The sequence below is a fragment of the Anser anser genome (genome assembly GCF_964211835.1).
Source record: "Anser anser genome assembly, chromosome: 24".
Lineage (NCBI taxonomy): Eukaryota > Metazoa > Chordata > Aves > Anseriformes > Anatidae > Anser > Anser anser.
Window position 1 is genome coordinate 3,877,730 of NC_139745.1, and position 18,580 is coordinate 3,896,309.

Consider the following 18,580-nt stretch of genomic DNA (forward strand, 5'->3'; position numbering starts at 1 on the left):
GGGTTTGGGGCTCCTCGCCGGTGGAGGGCACAGGGCAGCACCCCACGGGACCCCCAGCCTCAGGAGGGGGGAAAACAGGGTGTTAAAGGCAGCTCTGGGCGCTGAGCGCCGTGGGGAGCGCAGCAGGATGTGTCCCCCTCTGGGGACGGAGCTGGGGACCCAGGGATGGAGCCGAGCACCCCAGGGCTGGGGGATTTTAATTCATTTTTATTTTTTTTTTTACCCATGCAGTAGAGCAGGGACGTCGCAGCGGTCCCACCCTCAGCTCCAGCTGGGGACAACATTTGGGGGGGGGACCCCGCGCTGGGTCTGCTCCCCCTTGCTGAGGAACGAAACAGACTCGGGGGGGGGGGGGGGGCGGCAAGCACAACAAGGGAAGGGGAGCCCTGGGGGGGCTAACCTGGCCCTAAGGGCAGCCCAGGCCCCGCTGCTGGCGTTCGGAAAGCTCCAAACGTGCAAATGCTGAAGTGCCACCTGAGATCAGGCCCTGGGGGGCCCTTCGGTGCAGCCCCCCCCTCATCCAGCCTGCTGCGGCCAAGTGACCCCACTCCAAAGGCAGCCCCGTGCCCCCGTCCCCACGGGGAGGTCTCTCGGGGGGGGGGACATCGCGGGCAGTTGGGGCTGCCGGGGCCCCGCGAGCACCCTGCACCCGGGCAGGGCGATGGGCGACGCCAGCATCGCCCCCCCGGCTTCGCAGCCTCCCCGCGGCGAGGGGTACGAGACGTCGTGGAGCCGGGCGCAGGGCGCAGAGCTGCGGCCATCGGCACGCTCAGCCCCGCTGCCGCCAACCACCGCACCCGCACCGCGCTCCCCACGGAGCAAAAAGGGGTGAGAGCCCCCAGCCCCCCCACGCCCAGGGCAGAGCCACACGGCCCCGGCAGGTCCTGGGGGTCCTCACCTCGAGCTCCCCTGAGGAAACCTCGGCGCGAGGCTCCGCAGCCCCAGGGGAGGCAGGGGCCGAGCTGCAGAGCTGCCGGGCGGCGTGGCTCGTGTCAAGGGGGCGCGCAGGAGAGGATCTGGGCAGCGCGTCACGAAATGGCTGCGCTGGTAAAGCCCCCAGCCAAATTTTGAGGCACACGGCTGAATTATCCCGAATTTTAAGGCTTTTCTGCATCCCCCAGCGCCCAGCTCCAGGCTCTGGATGTCAGCTGTAAGGGAGGAGCGGCTGCTGTTAGCACTCCTCCGAGCACGCTGGGGCCCAGCTCCCTCGCTGCCACCCCCATCCCCTGCTGGGAGGGCAGGATGAGGCCGGCCCTTTGCCCCCCCTCTGCTCTCAGCACCCCCAGCCCTGGGACCAGCACCCCCAGCCCCTCTCCAGCAGCTCGCGGGGCGAGGGAAGCCACAGGGGCTCCGAGCTTTGAGGAGCTGGGGGATGAGAACCCCCCCAGGCTCTGAGAAAAGAGGGATGCCAAGACCTCAGGCTGCGTGAAGGGAAACCATTCACAGCTAAATGAGATAAACCTACAAGGGGGGGGGTTATCAAAGAGCATCCTCCTCCCCAAATGCTCGGCTCGGCGCCTGGTCGGGGGCACGCAGGGCTCTGCTGTGCTGGCAGGGGGTCAGGGACGAGCCCAGCACAAGGCAGGAGCAGGCACAGCCCCTTCCCCTAAACAAAGGCCCGCAGAAGGGCCCTGGCTTTGAGAGACCTGGCATTAAAGCTCTGGCACGGCGCGGGGTCTGCCTGCACTGCAGCAAAGGCTTCCAGCTCTGCAGCGAGCAGCTCCCAGCGCCATCCCTGCCGCTCCCCAGCCCCCCCCCCCACTTCCCCACAGCAGCTCTGAAAACAGGACCATGACTTCTGCCACGCAGCAAGGGCAGGTCTGCAAAATAAAAGGTGTAGGGGCCTTCGAGGGCCAGCTCCTCGCGCTCCCTGCGGGCAGGAGGCTGCAGCTCAGCCGGCCGGGGGGAGAGCGAGCCTGCTTCTGAAGGAGAAAAGTCTTGACAATAAGAGAGGCACCTGGAGACATCCACAGAAATAAGTTTATTTCCCCTACCGTCAGGATTATGAAACCACAGAAGCAGAGTTTAAATATTTACAAAGTAATCCAGCGCCCCACAGAGATCAAGAGAACAAAGGAAGAGGGTACGGAGGGCTGGCCCTCGCCGAAGAGCACAGCAGAGCCACGGAGCTCTGCAGCACAAGCACGTGCAAAGGAGAAAGGAGGGGACCATAAAAGCAGCATCGGGGAGGAAAGGGACGGGGAACCTTTATGAGGCTACGGGCAAGGCGCTGCGAAGGAGCTGGCAGTGAGATGAAGGATGCTGCAAGGAAAGCACGTTCCTCACCCACCCACCTCCCCGCCAGAGGAAACAGCCCGCTCCCCACGCATCGCCCGTCTCTCCGCGCTCCCGCAGCCCCAGCGGCGTGGTGAAGCAGTAAATCTGCCCAGCCCACAGCCAGCCTCGCTGCAGGAACCACCCTGCAGGCACAGAGAGCTCTGGGAGGCCAGTAAGGCTGCTGGGGCTGGCTCCGCTGCTACCTCTGCTTCAGGCCTTGCTGTCGAGCCGCCCGTGCTCCGCTCCGGACGCGCGGAGCCATCCTGCCCTGCTGTCGGTCGAGGTGCAGGGGAAGCAGCTCCGCAGCCTGAGGTCCTGCAGGGCTCGTTTGCAGGGTAAGAGCCTCCGTTCAAAACCCAGATCTGGTTAAAAAAAATAAAAAATAAAAAGCACAGGGAGCAAGCAAGAAGGATTTTCACGGTGGGGAATGGCACTCAGCATTTTCCGAAGTCCCAGGAGCAGGGATCGCGGCCAGCAGCCCTGCTCCTGGCCTCCCCTGACACCTCGAAGCCTCGGCTTTGGCAACGCTTGTATAGCTTATCGATAAAACACTGCATCAACGTGTGAGACAGCCCGAAGAGTCTCTAGGTTATTGCTACTGCGTAAGACAGGTTGGCTTCAGCCCTGGGGCCAGGGACTCCTGGCGCATCCTTGGCAGGACACTCTGAGGAATCACGCTAACATTAAAAATTGGGGCAAAGGACTGATCTCTCCTGTTCCACTGGCTTGTCCCAGGGCACGGCAGCCAGCCACCCCGCCGTGCGGCGACCGCAGCGGGGCAGGGCAGCTCCGTCAGATTCCATCTTTTCCTTGTAAGGTTCTCTTTGATCGAGGTTTTGGCTTTCTAATCGGCCTCAGCACCCTCCAGCTGCTCTCCACTCAGGTTTAAACGACTGCACACAGGTGACGCTGACAACTGCTTCAGCTCCAGGTACGTGGGGAAGGGCACCGAGGTGCTCCCACCCCGGACAGGCCAGCACCAGGTGACAGAGCCAACTCGGTGCTAGGGAGAATGAAGAGGTTTCAGGGGCTATTTAAATGTGACAGAGGAGGAAATGCAGAATTCGAGAAGCCCAAGAGGAGCCCCCAGCCCTCCTACAGAGCTACAGGGGTCAGGAAGATAGAAGCAGATGGGGAGGCAAAAAAGGGGCGGCCTCCAGAGCCAGCAGGGTGACTGAAAGGGCTTCCACATCAGAGGAAGCCACAGGGATGGCACGCAGACAAAAAGAGCTTTCTTGCTGGCCACGAGCACTCCTTGAGGCTGAAATCCATCAGGTAGTGGAGTAAAGAGCTGGCCTTTCAAGGCAGGAGAGGAAAAGCTAACCCTTCCTCTGCAATCAGAGGGGATCTGCTTAATGGCGCACAGCCCTTCTGTGACACCTGAAAGCCGCCTGCCTAAGAGCACCCCAGAAAGCAGCACCTGCACGCCAGAGCCTCCACAGACAGATTCCTGACCCCCAGACGCACTCCCTGCTCAGCACTCACAAACCACCGACCCCTCTAGGAGCCATTCTGCCTGGTCCAGGGCTCAAAGGGGCCATCAGACCCCCAGCGCTGCCAGACCAGCATTTTTCCCATTCCAAGTGCTTTTACCCCACGTGTGCTCTTCAGAAGACGCCGCAGCTTCCCGGCCACCACCCCAGAACCAGCCACAAGACAGCAGCGCCCTGTTTGCCGCTGCAAAGCCCCAGCAGAGCACGTCCGCCTTCCAGTCCCTCCACCTCCCTACATCTCCGTTGGCCCCGCTAAGCTCAGGACTCGGGCACTGCTCTGCAAGGCACGGATGCTTTCGCAACCCCAAAGCCTTCTGTCCCGGGAGCAAGTACCTGCTGCAGGCGTGATTTCTGTGACATGCAAAGTGCGAGGGATCAAAGGAAAGCTAAGAGAAGTGTAACGCCAATTTTAGGCGTTCAGAGCCCAGGGAGAAGCGGGGAAGCTAGATTTTCTCTGGCACAAGCTAAAAGGGATTTGGCAGCAGACTCCCAACTCTGCGACATGCTACTGAAAGTGTGCAGACTGCCACGAGCCATACCCAAGCCAGTCGATCTACTTTCCTGCTTTTCTGGGCTCACCAGCGGGACCAGACGAATCTGCCCCGCCACGGAGCGTTCCTCTGTGCGTCTCCTCAGAGGAGAGCTGCGCCGTCAACACCTTTCTGGCACTACCGGGGAGACTGGCAGCGAGTGCTGCGGCACCGCGCAGCCCCAGGAGGAGCCCCACACCTCCACTGCGAAACGTGTGCTACAGGAGAGTCGTGCAACAGGGAAACAACTCCCCCTCGGAGGCTGGAAACCCCGGGAAGCGTTTGATGAAGTCTGCCAAGAGGAAGAACCCAGGTGATCAGAGAGAACCTTACAAGGCGTGGCCGCCTGCGCTCCTGAACCAGGAGGCAGGGTTTGCCTTGCAGCTCTACCTCGCACAGAACGCAAAGGCGCCCACGCCTCTCCTTTCCTGATCGCATTTCTACCCAACAAATTGCAGAGAGGGAGCATATTCAGGGAGGGATCGGGAGGCTTCGGGACCCCTGACGCTGGGAGACACCATCGACAGAACAGAAACAGAAGGGTAAGAAGCCAGTCCCAGGAAACAAAGATGAGCTGTTACAACGGAGTGGAGTTGCCACCTTCCCCAGAAAACGCCTCCCAGAGTCCCACGCCTCCACCTCGCCGGGCCAAGCAGTCACAGTTTCTTCCTTCGTGTGCCCACAGAACGGGGAGTTCACAGCTGTCATCACCGCAGGTGAAGTGTCAGAACGACCGTCAGGATCACCCCCAGGAAGAGGACAAAGGGAAGCCAGGTCTTCACGAATCCCCCTATGCTGCGAGACGGGAAAAAAAAACAACAGGGGGAGGGTTTAAACATAAGAAGTCAGCAGAGGAAGACAGGAGGGGAGAGAAGGAAGTGGTGGTAAGTGGAGAAAGCAGAGGGAGACGGATGTCTTTCTTATCCATTGCTAGCACTGCCACATGCTGTGTCCTGGAGGCACAGCATGCGTTAAAAATCTGAGATTAAATCAGGTCCACAAATAACTACATCATGAGCAACAGGGCTGGACTCGCCTCCCAGCTCAAATCCAGGTCAAAGTCTATGACTTTGGCGTGTTTCATATCTCCACAGACAAACAATGAAACCCCGTTTCAGTCAGTCTCAGCGTTCAGGCTGCTGGTGGATTTACCCAGCGCAGCGGGGACCACGCTTGCACGAACGCTGGCAGAGCTCTTCCAGAAGAGGCCAGACCCAGCAGAAGGGAAGCAACGCGAAACCTTTGTGCAGGGCTGTCCTCGCAGAATCTCCTCTCCAGGCCCAAGGAGATAAAAATGGAGATTAAGAGCTCTTTCTAATAAGGAACGCTCAGGGTTTCCCTCTCCACTCAAGCTGGAAGCACCGCGCCAGTTGGAAATCAGACTAGTTTTAGTGTAAACAGGATTCAAGAGAGGGAAGAGAAACCAGCAATCCTTGGAGAGAAGCCATTCTGTGACCTTCTGTTCTGACCTAACCCAGCCAAAAGACAACACAGAGAGCAATATTTGCTCTAGCTAGCATTTCCCAAATTCCTGGCACCCTAAATTAGTCGCTAGAGACAGTATTTCAGGAGCAGCATCCAGTGCAACCCAGACAACGCTCCTGGTTCTTTGCTTCCGAACAGGCAGTGACAGCACCGCCTACCAGCAACATTCCCCCACGCGTCATGGGGGAAGAGACGTTCCTCCCTTTTCCAAGAGAGGCTGAAGCTCTGGAGGGATGGGAAGAACAAAGGAAACAGAGCCCCTTTGCCTGCTGGGTCTAGACTGCTCTCAGCTCACCTCACGTACTTCCCGTACAGGAGTGAGAAGAAGCAGAGCTTGACCATGTTCCAGGAGGTGCTGTTGTCGTATCTCATCAAGTTCAAGGCCAGAGCCACGTGAGAGTGGCAGTTATCACAGCAAAGGTTGTGCTGGAACAGGAGAAGGGGCAGAGCGTTAGAAATCCTGTCCTCAAGGCTCCCCGGCCCTGCCCACGGGGCTGGTGCAGGCCCACAGGTCCCACCCCGGCAGGAAGGACCCCAGCCCCGGGGAGGTATCGCTCCAGACGGGACGTGGGCACCGCGGCCGTACCATTCGGTGCTTGTACTCCTCCGAGGCATCGTGCACGGCCGTGTCCCACATGTTGGGATTGGAGGAATACACCTTGCCAGGATCCAGCTTCCAGTACCTGGAAAATGAGAACAGAGCCCTTCTGCGACCCCTTGGCTTTGCTGCTGCTCCCCTACAACTTTTTGCTCTTCCCAGCAGAAAGGATTAAAGGATTTTGGAAAAAGGCCACCTCTGGAGCCCAAGGAACTGCGCCCTTCGAGACGAGCACACGCTGCAGAAACAAACACTCAGCACCCTCCGCCCTGGGGCACTCCAGACAGAGAAACTGCAGACCTCAGGGGCACAGGCCCCTCTGAACTGCTTTCATGTGCTGTCAGATGAAGCCTGCAGGCCATTTAAAACATAAACGTGATCTGACAGATACACAAAGCCCAGGAACCTCTCCTCCTACCCCAGAAAATCATTAACAAGATGGGAGTGATGACAGTTCATTAGTACAGGCACCATTTACTTGGAGCACTTGTTGCTAACATCATCCTAAAATGTTTTGGTCTTTTGTCCTGGTAAAGGCTCCACACAGCTATAGTTCTTAATGCCATTATACTGCTGCCACGCTTCTAAAAAGATTGAACTTAACGTGGTTTCTTGAAAAGCACAGACACAGCAGCCGTCCACTTGAGTTAGGTTATCTGAACAAGGAGAAGAGCAGTATTATGGCCTGGCTGCCTCCACGAATTAAAGGCCATCTGCAGGTCAGCTGCTTAGTTTAATAAAAAGTACCGGGAGCACTTACTTCACTGGCTTCCCAAACGCCATGTTGTCTTCCTACAAATAAAACAGAATAAAAGATATCTCGTGAGGATAACGCCGCACAATATTCACGACACAACTCTTGCTGGAAACCTCAGAGCTTGTGATCGTGCAGCGATGACGCTGTCACATTGCCTCAGCAGTCTCAAGACACCGACCTCATCTGTGTGCCTGGACTTAGGTCTCAGCTGTATTCGTACACACACCCCTGCTCTAAACACAGTGACATTACCTGGCTCCGTGGTGTATGCACCACGCTCCCTTCCTGTAAACTGTTAATGCCTTGCCAACTCTAAGTTAGAAGTGTCCGAATCTTTAAGGAGCGTTAATTATCCCACCTAACAATTCCCTTACTTGCAGAATCCAACAGACTGCGAAGAACATGGTCTCACATCTGGTGCCACACACCATGACAGCAGCAGGCATACCGAGGAAGTTTGAAAGCAGCTTCAGAAACATGGGTTATTGCAAAAGAATTCAGGTCCAAAACTCCCCGTTAAGAGCACGGACCACAGGATTCTTCACCTCCTGCTCACCAAACCAACCTGGCCACTGTTTATCACCCCCCCAGATGATCTGCACTGAGAGCAATCTCCAGAGTAATGGCACAGATCCATGGTCTCGGATACATCTAAAGCCGTTGCTTTGCAGAACTCGGAGCTGCAAAAGACAGCGGGTGGCTCAGAAACCACCAGCAGAGGTGAGACACAGACCAAGCACAGCATTTGCCTTAAGGACCCGGATTTGTCACCTACTTACCGAGACAAAGTACGGCCCCGCAAAGTCCCGGATGACTCCGGTCGACGTGCAGATGCCCATGTGGCCGATGATAGGGACGAGCCATCTACCGAGGCAACAAGCGAAGCGTCAGGCTGAGATATTTGCCCCCCAGATCGGGCCGAGAGCGCGCAGCGTGCTGCCAGGAGCCTGCGGGAGCAGCCGCGCAACGAACTGCACGGCACAGGACAGGCAGGCACGGTCACTGTGTTACACCCGGCCGGGAGGTGAAAGCAGGGGAGGCACAAGCAAAGGAAAAGCAGGCTTGAGCTGGAAAGGAAAAACACCCAGAGCTGTGCCTCCCCTGATGAGCTGATCTAGAGTCAGCTCATCCAAAGGGCGGTCAGGCTTCAAGTTTTCACTTTTCAAGTTTGTTTTTTTTTTTATTTTATATTTTTCAAGGCAGTTTTCGAGTGGCTGCAGTTACAGGACGAGCAGGACTCCAACGGCCTGCACCGCCCACGCCCCCTGCCAGGGAAGGGCAAGCCCCGGGCTCCCAAACAACCCCATTTGTGTTTCCGAGCAAAAAAAAAAAGCTTAGATCCGGAAGAAACAGTAGTGAGATAAAGCTGGACTTCCCACTTCACCAACTGAGAAAAAAAGGTCACCCTGCCCATCTTCCCGTTCGCACTGCGAACTGGATTTCGGCACCTCAGGTGGAAAGCGGGGCTGCTGGCTCCAGGAGGAGCGCTCCCTCCCTAAACAATCTCCTTGTTTCAAAAACTCGTCCTCCTCCCTCGATATTTGCAGCTCCATAGAGCCGCAGTTCTTTATCTCCCCCTCAGATCCACCGTGATCCCTACGAAGCGTTTCAGGCCAAGCACCAGCGCTCGCCCGCATCCTCCAGCGCCCTCAGGTTTGCTGCCCTCTCTCCAATTTCTCCCTCCCCTCCCCTCCCGGGACCGTGCCCAGCGACTACTATTTCAGATGCCATTACAGCAAGGTTAAACAGGAACAGATTCGGGAGCCGCAGCTCGATTAGAGAGATCCGAAACCCACCAGAACGAGCGGATAAAGCCAAACACGCCGGCAAGCGCAGCTGAGGAGATAAACTGCGCCCAGCTTCTGTCGATAACTTAACCCCGCCACGCAGGGAAAGGGTTCCTGCAAAGTTTCAGCACTCGAATCACTTAACCTCTGCGTTTTCCTATCCGGTGCGATGCAAAGCAGCCAGGCAGCTTCACTGTCTGCGCAGAGCCGTCTTTTATCAGCCGGGAGGTGCAGCTGAACGCAGCCTTGTCACAGCTTTGCCACCTTCAAAGGCGTAAACATTTCTCCCTCTCCTTAATTCTCCCCCCGACGCTGACTAGCTTTCAAGCCTCCAAACCCAAGGATGACAGGAAATGTCAGAGGAAGAAAATTGGGGCAATTATGCAATCTAGCGAGAGATTTTGCCACATAACGACGCTGAAATTTCCGCTGCAAAACAAAATCAACAGGAAGATGCCACCGCTCGTTGGGGAACAAGCCCACAAACAAACAGGGACGCCCACCAGCTCCGGCGGGACAGCTCTCCTCAGCAGTCCCGGGGGGAGATGAGAAGGTTGAAAGCTTTGGAAAATGCTCTGAGGATGGAAAGTTAAGCCGCGTGGAAAAGAAAAGATAAAAATCAAGGCAGGTTTGTGCATGTGGGGCAGAACGGGGAAGTCTGCTCCCAGCTGAAGAGGGTTACGGCGCCGTTCCCAGTCCCGGCACAGACCGCGCCACGTCTTCGACCTGACTTTCAGCCCTGGCTCAGCAAACACCGACACCCGCTCGTAATTGGAGGGCAAGAGGAAGGTATGAAAATAAACCTCCGGGCTCTCAGCCCCCCCCCCTCCTAAAGCCACATGTTACGGCTTTCCATTTTCCCACGACTGGAGAAAAATAAAAAAAAAAAAACACACCGAAACTCTCCTTGAAGCCTGCCCACACCCAGCCAGCACCGCTGGGAAAAGCAAAACTCGTTCGAAGCGAAGCAGGGAGGCTCCCCTCGGGGCAGGCGGCGGCGGGAGGCCCCCCGCGGCCAAACCCTTCGCTCCCCAAGCCACGAAAATCCCCCCAAGGCCCAGCCGGTTTCCTGCTTCCTGCGGAGAGAAGCCTGCCCCCGGCCCCGCCGAGCCCCGGGCCCCCGGCCCCGCCGAGCCCCGGGCCCCCGGCCCCGCCGAGCCCCGGGCCCCCGGCCCCGCCGAGCCCCGGGCCCCCGGCCCCGCCGAGCCCCGGGCCCCCGGCCCCGCCGAGCCCCGGGCCCCCGGCCCCGCCGAGCCCCGGGCCCCCGGCCCCGCCGAGCCCCGGGCCCCCGGCCCCGCCGAGCCCCGGGCCCCCGGCCCCGCCGAGCCCCGGGCCCCGCCCTCACGTCAGCACGGGGATCGGGGTCCACACGACGCAGTACGGGAAGCGGCCCCGCTCGGCGTCCAGCCCGGCCCCCCCGCCACCATGGAACTGCTTCATCTTGGCCTCCGCTTCCGCCATCGCCCGCCCCGCCCGGCCGCCGCGCCATGGCGTCACTTCCTGGAAACCGCGCGGCCGCTTCCGGGTGCGGCCGGTAACCAGGAAGTGGGAGAGGCCCGGTGCCCGCAGGGGTCGGGGACCCCCCCTAGGGGACCCCCCCCCCCTCCAATCCAGGAGCGGGGGCTCAACGCCCCCCGCAGGCACGGCTCCGTTTCACAGCGGGCTTCGTGCTCTGTAGCAGTCCCTAAGGCCGACACCATTGGCACCCAGGGCCAGTGGGCTGCCCCCTGGGTGTGGGTGCCAATGGTGTAGGGACAGTGAACCCCCCCCCCCACGTCCCCAGTGGAAAAGCAGCGCCCCCCCGACCCCCCCGGGAGAGGAGGAATTGGAGGGAGGGCAGGGGCAGGAACAGCACTTACACCCGGAGAATCGGCTTAGAAAAATAACAATTGCTTTATTAGGAAGTTGAATTCAAACTACGCGAGGAAGCTGTAGAGGAAATGTGTTTATTCCAGATTGCCACCCCCACAACACACTCGGCAAAATACAGAGTGACAAGTCACTGAACTAGCGGAAGGAACAGGGACGACACCGCCTGCCACAACCCGAGACAGCCAGGACAGGGGTGCTGTGCCCAGGGGGCACAGGAGAGCTGCCGAGCGTCCAGACCCTGCTCTCCTCTTCAAATATGTCTGTGTTCTTCGTGGAAGCCGCTCGTGTCCTCCTTACGTTGAGATCTCGAGCTGCATTTCCAAGGCCCACAGTTAGCAGAGGTTTCCTTCCAGCACGGTTTGTGGTATTGGACAGCACGACGCTGGGGGGTTGCTCATAAAGCTCTTACCCCCTTCCAGCACATGGCTCCTTCATCTTAGCTCTGTCATACCACAGAGGCAAGGCTGAGCCGAGCACTGTGCTCACACAAGGAGCTGGCTTTTGTTATCCACAATCCATAACCCCGTTATGATGAGAGCCACGTTCCCAACAGTGTCACAAAGCTACAGCTTTCACGTAACAGCCCCGTTTTTTTCTCGTAAACCCTCTCCTTCAAGGACTTTTCACATCTCCACCTCAAGCGTTCTGCTTTCCATCACCTGACTTAGCTCAAAAATTAAGCTGAGGCCAGCCTTCCGCAGTTGTCAGCACCCTCCCAAGAGCAGTGCTCCGGGGACAGTGCAGTGCTTACACGCTCACTACATTATCGACTAACGAAGCTTCCAGCTTGAAAGCCCAGGATGTCAGGAGCCTCTACCCCCAGAACAGGCACATCAGAAGGGACCCAGTTTGGATTTGCCGGTATGGCAGTAGGAAGCATTGGCTGACAGTCTATTCAGACGGCCTACCTGCCCTCCATACATGCTAACTTGTCATATGAGCACTCAAGCTTCAATTCAACCACCTTAGTATTGCTCTGTAGTCTGTGTTCCCTCGCCTCTACAAAGCACTCGGCTCATCTAGCATCCCTCCTTACCTCCTAGTCTAGACCACGTTTTGGAACAGATCCCTCCGAGAGGGAGGGCAGCTGCAGAGGCATCAGGGCCGAGGCAGAGCCACCCACCCAGGCACTCACCGGGAGCAGCTCAAGTCAAGCTGCAGTGCAGGCATCGGCTCAGCATGACCTGTCACTGCGTCAGAGCTGATCAAGAGCCTGAGCCTGTGCTCCTTGTAATCCGACGGTGAAGGGATTCACAAAACAGTCCAGTTCCAAAAGAGAGAGAAAGCAAAGGGAAAAAAATAGACACTCGAGAGCAGAGCCATGCCCGGCGCTTTGGTTTCTAAAACGCTTCCTATTTTGGCACTTCGGGTAGAAGATACACACACAGAGGTTGTGTGTGTGTGTGTTCCAGTGAGCGCTTTTTGTTCTATGAAGAAAAATATTTGCATTGATTTGCTCCAAGCTAACGTAAGTACCAGAGATCGCTGAAATACACGAACAGAGCCCAATGTTCACATCAGCTAACGCGGTCCTGGCACGTTTGTCAGATTAGGCAATGGATTTGCTCTTCCTGCTCGTGTCTCAAAGGCTGCTAAGCAGCGTATCACCGGGGACCAGTTCCCTTGGCAAAGCCACACGGCAGGGACGGCGCTGACAGCCTCCGCAGGACACACGTCCCCGCAGTGCCACCGCACGGCCTCCCCTCCCGCCTGGGCAGGGGGGGCATCTCAGGCAGCCCGGTTTATTGCCTCTTAAAACCAAACGCAGGAGGGCAAACCCAAGTGCTGGAGCACAGCACACCGTTTTCCCCAGGCTGGATTTAAAAATCGATACAGCGCTCCTGTACCGCACAGCTTTCTGTGCGGCTGTCAGGCAGGCAGAAGGGCTCTCCAGCCCTCGTAGCGCGCTGGCAGAAAACGGGTGAGCTGTAGCTGACAGCAGGGTCTTCCTAGTGACAACTGGAGGGCTGCTGCTGTTCTGCTATTGATCTAAGCAGAATACAAAACACCTGAAGTCAGCAGGGAAAAATAGCTGCAGTTGGAAAAGAAACCAGAGGTACATGGGTGGGGGGGGAGGCAGGGGGAGAGCAGGTAAGAAGTTTCCCATGCATAAAATTAACGGCCGGGCGTTTTATTGCAGCTATCTTGCCTGGCTACAATACTGGATTAAACGTCGGGAGCAGGAACGCTGCCATCATTGTTTTTGCAGCCTCTCATTTGACGAGAAACAAAAGGTTTCGCTCCCCTTTCTGCCAGCGACTTGCCACCACCGGCTCCGCTCTCCTCTCGTCAGCGAGGGAGCGGCTCTACCTCCCCTCGGCCAAAAGCGTCCTCGGGAAGATGCCTGCGGGGGCCAGCGTGGCCTCGTAGCCTGGAGGCACGAAGCCTCTCGGACAGGAGAGCCTGGGAAGGAGCAGCCCAGACCCCACACCAGCTCGGGTTTAGCCCAAGCGCACGGCACCGCTGCCGGAGCTCAGGCTGGAAGGGATTCGGTTACCTCCCCTTTCTACCCCGGCTCATCTCTGAGCCTGAAAGAAGCAGGCACCCGGCCAGCTCTCGTTCGGTAAGCAGCTTCCTTGGGAACCTTTCCCTGTTGTGACAGCTCCAACATTACAGGGACTGCCAGGACCAAACCACTCGAGGAAGAGGTCCCCTCCCCCTTCTGACATTGACAACCGCGGCAGCAACACCACCGCGTGCAGGAGCCTACCGAGAGGCGTCACCGGGGCACAGGCTGATGGAGGACACCACGGCGTCCTTCCTCCGCCCCGGAGGTGATGCTGGGGCGGCTCGCTTTGCGTTTTTGTTGCTCCTCTCCCGTGGTCTGTGCCTGCTGCAGTCTGACAGCCTCTAATCGCTCAGCGTGAACCAGAAACGTCACTCTCATCTGTATTGATGATGGTGCTACTCACCAGCGCAAGAACATACGCAGGCTCAGCCACCCACCCCAAAAGCGTGCCCTCAAGCCATCTCGCCCCTCAGCTTTCACCTTCAGGTCTTTCCTGCCTCCCTGTCACTCGAAAGCCGCATTGCCTTCTCTCTCCCTCTCCACCTGACGCAGCCACAGGGCAACTTTTATGTTGCTTAAAGGGAAAGCCAGCAGTTTCTCGGGGGCACGGGGCACAAGGTGGAAGAGCTCTGAGCCAAGCGCAGGTCGCGACGATTTCTCAGCAGCGCAAGCCACAAAAAGGCCCACCTTTCCTCCTTGCCAGCGCCGGAGGGGTTTCCCCGCGGTGTCATCTCCTGCAGCAGCAAGGCCTGAACGAGCCACAAGGAGCACAACACGCGGAGGGCTTAATTCCTCACTGCAGCAGCAGGCAGCTTCCTGACATCCTGCTCCCATTTTGCTCAGCGATGGGAGCCATCTTGAGCCCTGTGCAGCCTCGTTCCTGGCACTGCCAACAGGCGCAGCAGAGAGAAGCGAGCTCATCCCTAGGGCTGCTGGTGCGCCTCTCCCTGCTCCCCAGGGCAGATTGCTCCTCTCCCCACCCCTCAATCCAATTCTCTTACTCGAGTTACAAATAAACCTAATTTTCTAGGTCCTTCTAGCCGTTTCCACCCCCCAATTCAACCGCTCAGCTCCCCTTGCCATGCTTCCTCTTTGTCCAACCGTTCAGCCCAAGAGCTGACCTAATTAGCTGATTGCCAATTCCAGCTGTGGATGCACACTGCTTTGTTGGAGCAGAGCTGCCTTTTAAAGCAATAATTTATATCAGACAGGATCTGAAACGAAGAGGCCTCAAAAGGCTTTCGGCAGGAAGGTGTCTAACAGGAATTTCTCAGAGAAGAGTCCAAGCAGATTCTGAAAGCAGCCGACTGGTTTTCTAACCCAAGGCCCAGCGCTGCACAGCTTGGAGGGCAGGAAAGCATTTGGGAGGTTTTACGGCAGGAGCCCAACGCTCCAAGTGAGTTTGTGACGTCCTCTAGCAAGGGATCACCTCTGGGTCTGAATGTTCACATCCAATGCACCACGCTTGTGCGAGACTTCCAGGCAATGAACGCTCTCAGGAACAGTAACTCAGACAGGTAACTCAGGTAGGTGGCTCCGGGTCTGCCCCACAGCCTAAGCCACCAGGGTTTTGCTTCTCAGGGCAAGAGGCCATTTAAGAAGAGCTAAAAGGACGGACGGGCTGTTTTCCCTACTCAGGTTTTTGCGACCCTGTTCACCTCTGAGTCCCTGCTTAATCCAAGAGTTAAAGATTTTGTCAATTTTATCCCCTGCCCCGACATAACACGATTCAGAGCAAGTAACTCCGTCGTATGACCATTAATCTGCCTGTAAGGTGCGAGCATCACCTCTCTTCCCCAGGCAGCCCTTCTCATCCTCACCCCGCCATCCGCAGCGTTAGCTCTAAACCAAGCCGGAGGTGGGCTCTGCTCCCAAACGCAGCCAGATCCCAGTCCCCACAGCTGGGTAAAAAGCTAACGTCAGCACTAACTCTGCAGCTACAAGTCCACGCGCCGTGTTCCAGGCTCCCCAGCCCCCTTCCCGCTCCATTTTACAGGGGCAGCACCGGTGAACAGCCAACGTCCAGCCCGACCAGGCCACCCTCCACCCACCCACGTCCACCTCCACGGAGGAGGAAAGTGGAACAAAGCCACAATAATCCCCCGAACAAAATGACACCAAGAAAGAACTAGAACAAAGAATTGTTTAATTGCTTAACTCTTTCTCTTCCAGGGAGCACAGAAACAAGTTTTCTGCTCCTTCTAACGAGGGCAGTAAGGCTTGTGTGTTACCTCTACAACTGCAGGGGCAAAGTTTACGAGATGATCATCTTTAGTACTCGAAAAGGCTAGAATTAATAATGGTCGTCGCAACACTAAGAATCCTAGAGTCTCCTAATGGAGAGCCCATTGCTAGAATACAAAAATAAAGGAGGCATCCCTGCATATCCCAGGCTAGAAAGAGTTAACCAGAAAGAGCAGGAAGAAGCTTTCCCAAAGAGGGGGTCGAAGTAAACGGCAGAGGTCAATAAAGCAACATCTTCTCCCTACTTCCCCAGCATGTTTTTTCCTTCACCAATAAATACAAGTTCCTCATTAACAAGCGCCAAAGCAGGCAATCTGCCCGCAACAAGGGGAAAAGGGGCTAGAGGCAGAAAGATTTTTCTCTCCCCTTCTCTCCCATTATTATTTATCTTTTTAATCAAAGCAGCCATTAAAAAAAAAGCAATCCACTGCAGAGGCAGGGAATCTTGTAGCTTTCACACTGCAACTGGCAGGTAAAAGAGCTGCACTGTCTCACAAAGGTAAAAACAACAAAAAATAGCTGCCACAGCTAAAGGTGAATGGGTAGGGACAGGTCTGTTCTTTTCCAAGCTTTCCATCGCAGTCTCAGCTTAAAAATCAAAGTCTGCAGACATTGTCTACTGAAAGCTGAAAAAAAAAGTTTGAGTGGGAGGACGGGGGATGAGGATGCATCTAGTAGGAAAGCCTTAAGCAAAAAAGAAAAGGCCAGACCACGTCAAAAAGCCACCCGAGTGAGGAGAATTTTCCGTTACCTCTGGGTTTTGAAGAGCACTGAGTGCCAGGGTGGACTTGGGTTGGGAGAGCATGTGTACAACCAAACAGGTAAACTGAGCAAGCAGTCGCATCTACTGCCCTGGTACTGCATGAAAGCAAGCAACCGTGCCCTCAGCAGCCAAGTGACAGCACCTATCCGTCCCAGCAGAGCTCCGCTTCAGCAGGGGAAGATGGAGGGTGAGCCTGACTGAACTGAAAATGAGAAGCCTGCCACCAGAGCACGGGGTGGCCAGTCGGTTCCGGTGGCAAGGGGCACGCTCCCACACGAGCGGGGCTTGCTACGGCTCGCTTTCACCCACACGTGACAGAGCAGACGGACCTCGTCGTCTGAAGGGCAGAGATCAGATCCCAGTTAGCTCCACTGCGAATGCAAGGAGGGAGCTGGGGGGGCCTCCCCCCGCAGGGAACAGCATCCTTTGAGAGACGCTGCCAGCCACGAGACTCCGTGACCTCTCTCCCTCTCGCACAAGGCTCTCTCATCTCACAAAGACTGTTCTGGAAGGGAGAGGAAGCCAGTTACCTTGATCAGCCAGCGCTGTGCAGTCTCTCTCATCAACGCCTGGCAGCCAGAAGCAGCCGGAGGAGGAAAGGAAGGCCTCTCATCCTTCCGCAGCAGGAACAGGAAGACCAGGGATTGCACCGCATGGAAGAACAGCCCGAATGCAGCACACACACATGCGCACGCTCCCGGACACGCATCTCACCCCTGGGACCAAGGTTAGCATGTTCAGACCTTCAGCAGTAAGAGACACGAGACAGCGCAGAGCAGTTAAGATCTCCAGGGGCTCTTTGGTCTTAGTTGATAGTCCTAGAAAAAACAACCTCTTCAGATTGGGTTGTAGCACAGCTGTGTAAGATCTCGTCGATATTTAGTGTTTGGCAACTGCAAGAGGGGAAAACAGGGCTGCATGTCACACGAGAGGGAAAGGAATGGAAGTACAGTGCTGCATTGCTAGGCGTAGTCCTGGCTGTGCAGCCAGAGCCAGTGTGTGGAGAATGGGAGGAGGAAGGAGGGTTCCTGAGAGGACCACTAATCCATCAGCTGTTACACCACCAAGGTGGGAAAGGCCAAGACAGAGCAGCTGGCTGCATGAAAAAGCTGCTGTCTAAAAGCTCAGAACATGAGTTTGCAACAAACACACGATGGCAACGTTCTCAGCTCTAGCACAGGTGACACGGAGAGAAGGTGAGTACAGCTACACACGTTTTGGGCAATAGAGAGAGAAGCCCTGGAAGAGTGCCGTTACCAGCCCCTTTCCTCAGCAGCTTTAGCTATGCGAGTCCTAGGCCTCCGATAAAACCTGCTCCCACTGCTGCCACCTTTCTCCACAGGTTCACGGACCGTAGAAGAAAGCATCAAAGCTGGGCAAGCACATCCTGCCCTGCTGAGCTGCTCATACTCAGGGCCTTCACTGATTCATCAACTAAGACAGATGCCCAGGGAAAAAGACAGGCAGTATCCAGTCCGTAATGCAACACAGCCACATCTGATGGCAATATGTTAGAGATGGAAGCCAGAAGAAAGAAATTATGGGACAAAACAGGTGTTTCATGGCCAACAACCCAAAGCCAGGGGCCTCTAGACAGTCTGGTAGCATAAGAGCAGAGTCAGGCTTTCAAGACCAAGATCACTGCAGTAAATTCATTCCATAAGCCCTGCCCTAGGTTTGTATTTTATTCAGGAATTTAACATCCCCTCTACAAATGCATGAATGCAGGCAACATTGCTCTGTACCAGGTCATACAGCAGCTCTGGAAAAAGTCACCAGCTTACACCGCTTACAGACAACTCAAAGATCCCTGTCGGGACTAAATTCCACTAAAGGCAAACCCCAGACTGCACTGCCATGCTGCTCAGTAGCGTGACGGGAGAAGGAGGAGGTGGTGGTGATGGTCTAAAGAAACGGCCGCTCCTGCCCCTGCCAGCTTGTCCTACTCTGTGCATAGTGCGATACAGTGCAGTCATTCATCAGAGAAAGTTCAGGACCAAGGAAACTAGGTTCCCTTTCAGCCAAACAATTGGAGGAAGGAGAGGCAGTTCTGTTTTAGCTGGGCCGGCACTGGACTTGCCCCTCTGAGCTGTCTTCATCATCTGAGCCTCCAGCCCCACCACTGGTCAGTCCTGTAATCCGGTACCCCATGTTCAGCAACATCACCTCCAGCGGGTCCGCATTCATTCGTCTCTGGTTAGCTTGGGAAGCACCTTCCATGTCCACTACCACGCGGCCATTAAGGGTTTCGCTCTGCAAGACAAG

The 18,580-nt window shown here is 56.5% G+C and overlaps 2 protein-coding genes and 1 long non-coding RNA gene across 6 annotated transcripts in view; 1 reads left to right on the plus strand and 2 right to left on the minus strand.

The window, feature by feature from the left end:
* Positions 1-1,961: 1,961 nt before the first annotated feature.
* Positions 1,962-10,433, minus strand: TMEM222 (transmembrane protein 222). Its single transcript, XM_083810234.1, has 6 exons — positions 10,273-10,433; positions 7,920-8,004; positions 7,144-7,175; positions 6,372-6,468; positions 6,081-6,211; positions 1,962-5,095 (listed from the first exon to the last, which is right to left on the minus strand). The coding sequence occupies exons 1-6, from the start codon at positions 10,386-10,388 to the stop codon at positions 5,008-5,010; spliced, it is 549 nt and encodes a 182-aa protein (XP_083666360.1). The 5' UTR covers positions 10,389-10,433; the 3' UTR covers positions 1,962-5,007.
* LOC310886120 lies at positions 8,214-17,409 on the plus strand. Its single transcript, XR_014575185.1, has 2 exons — positions 8,214-9,716; positions 12,940-17,409. It is a non-coding gene; the product is annotated as an uncharacterized lncRNA (long non-coding RNA).
* WDTC1 (WD and tetratricopeptide repeats 1) overlaps positions 15,438-18,580 on the minus strand; it is a 28,786-nt gene continuing 25,643 nt past the window's right edge. For all 4 annotated transcript variants that reach the window (XM_083810230.1, XM_083810229.1, XM_083810228.1 and 1 more), the window contains exon 16: positions 15,438-18,568. In XM_083810230.1, the coding sequence (XP_083666356.1) occupies positions 18,371-18,568 (198 nt within the window). In that variant the 3' untranslated portion in view covers positions 15,438-18,370. The remainder of the gene's footprint in view (positions 18,569-18,580) is intronic.

Bases quoted from the DNA above. Each gene is read 5' to 3' on its own strand.
- TMEM222 (XM_083810234.1), bottom strand. From the start codon at position 10,388: ATGGCGGAAGCGGAGGCCAAGATGAAGCAGTTCCATGGTGGCGGGGGG. The intron at 6,212-6,371 runs GTACGGCCGCGG...CTCCTGTTCCAG, and splicing joins AGGAGTACAAGCACCGAATG to CACAACCTTTGCTGTGATAA. The intron at 5,096-6,080 runs GTGAGCTGAGAG...CCCGTCTCGCAG, and splicing joins CTGTACGGGAAGTACGTGAG to CATAGGGGGATTCGTGAAGA.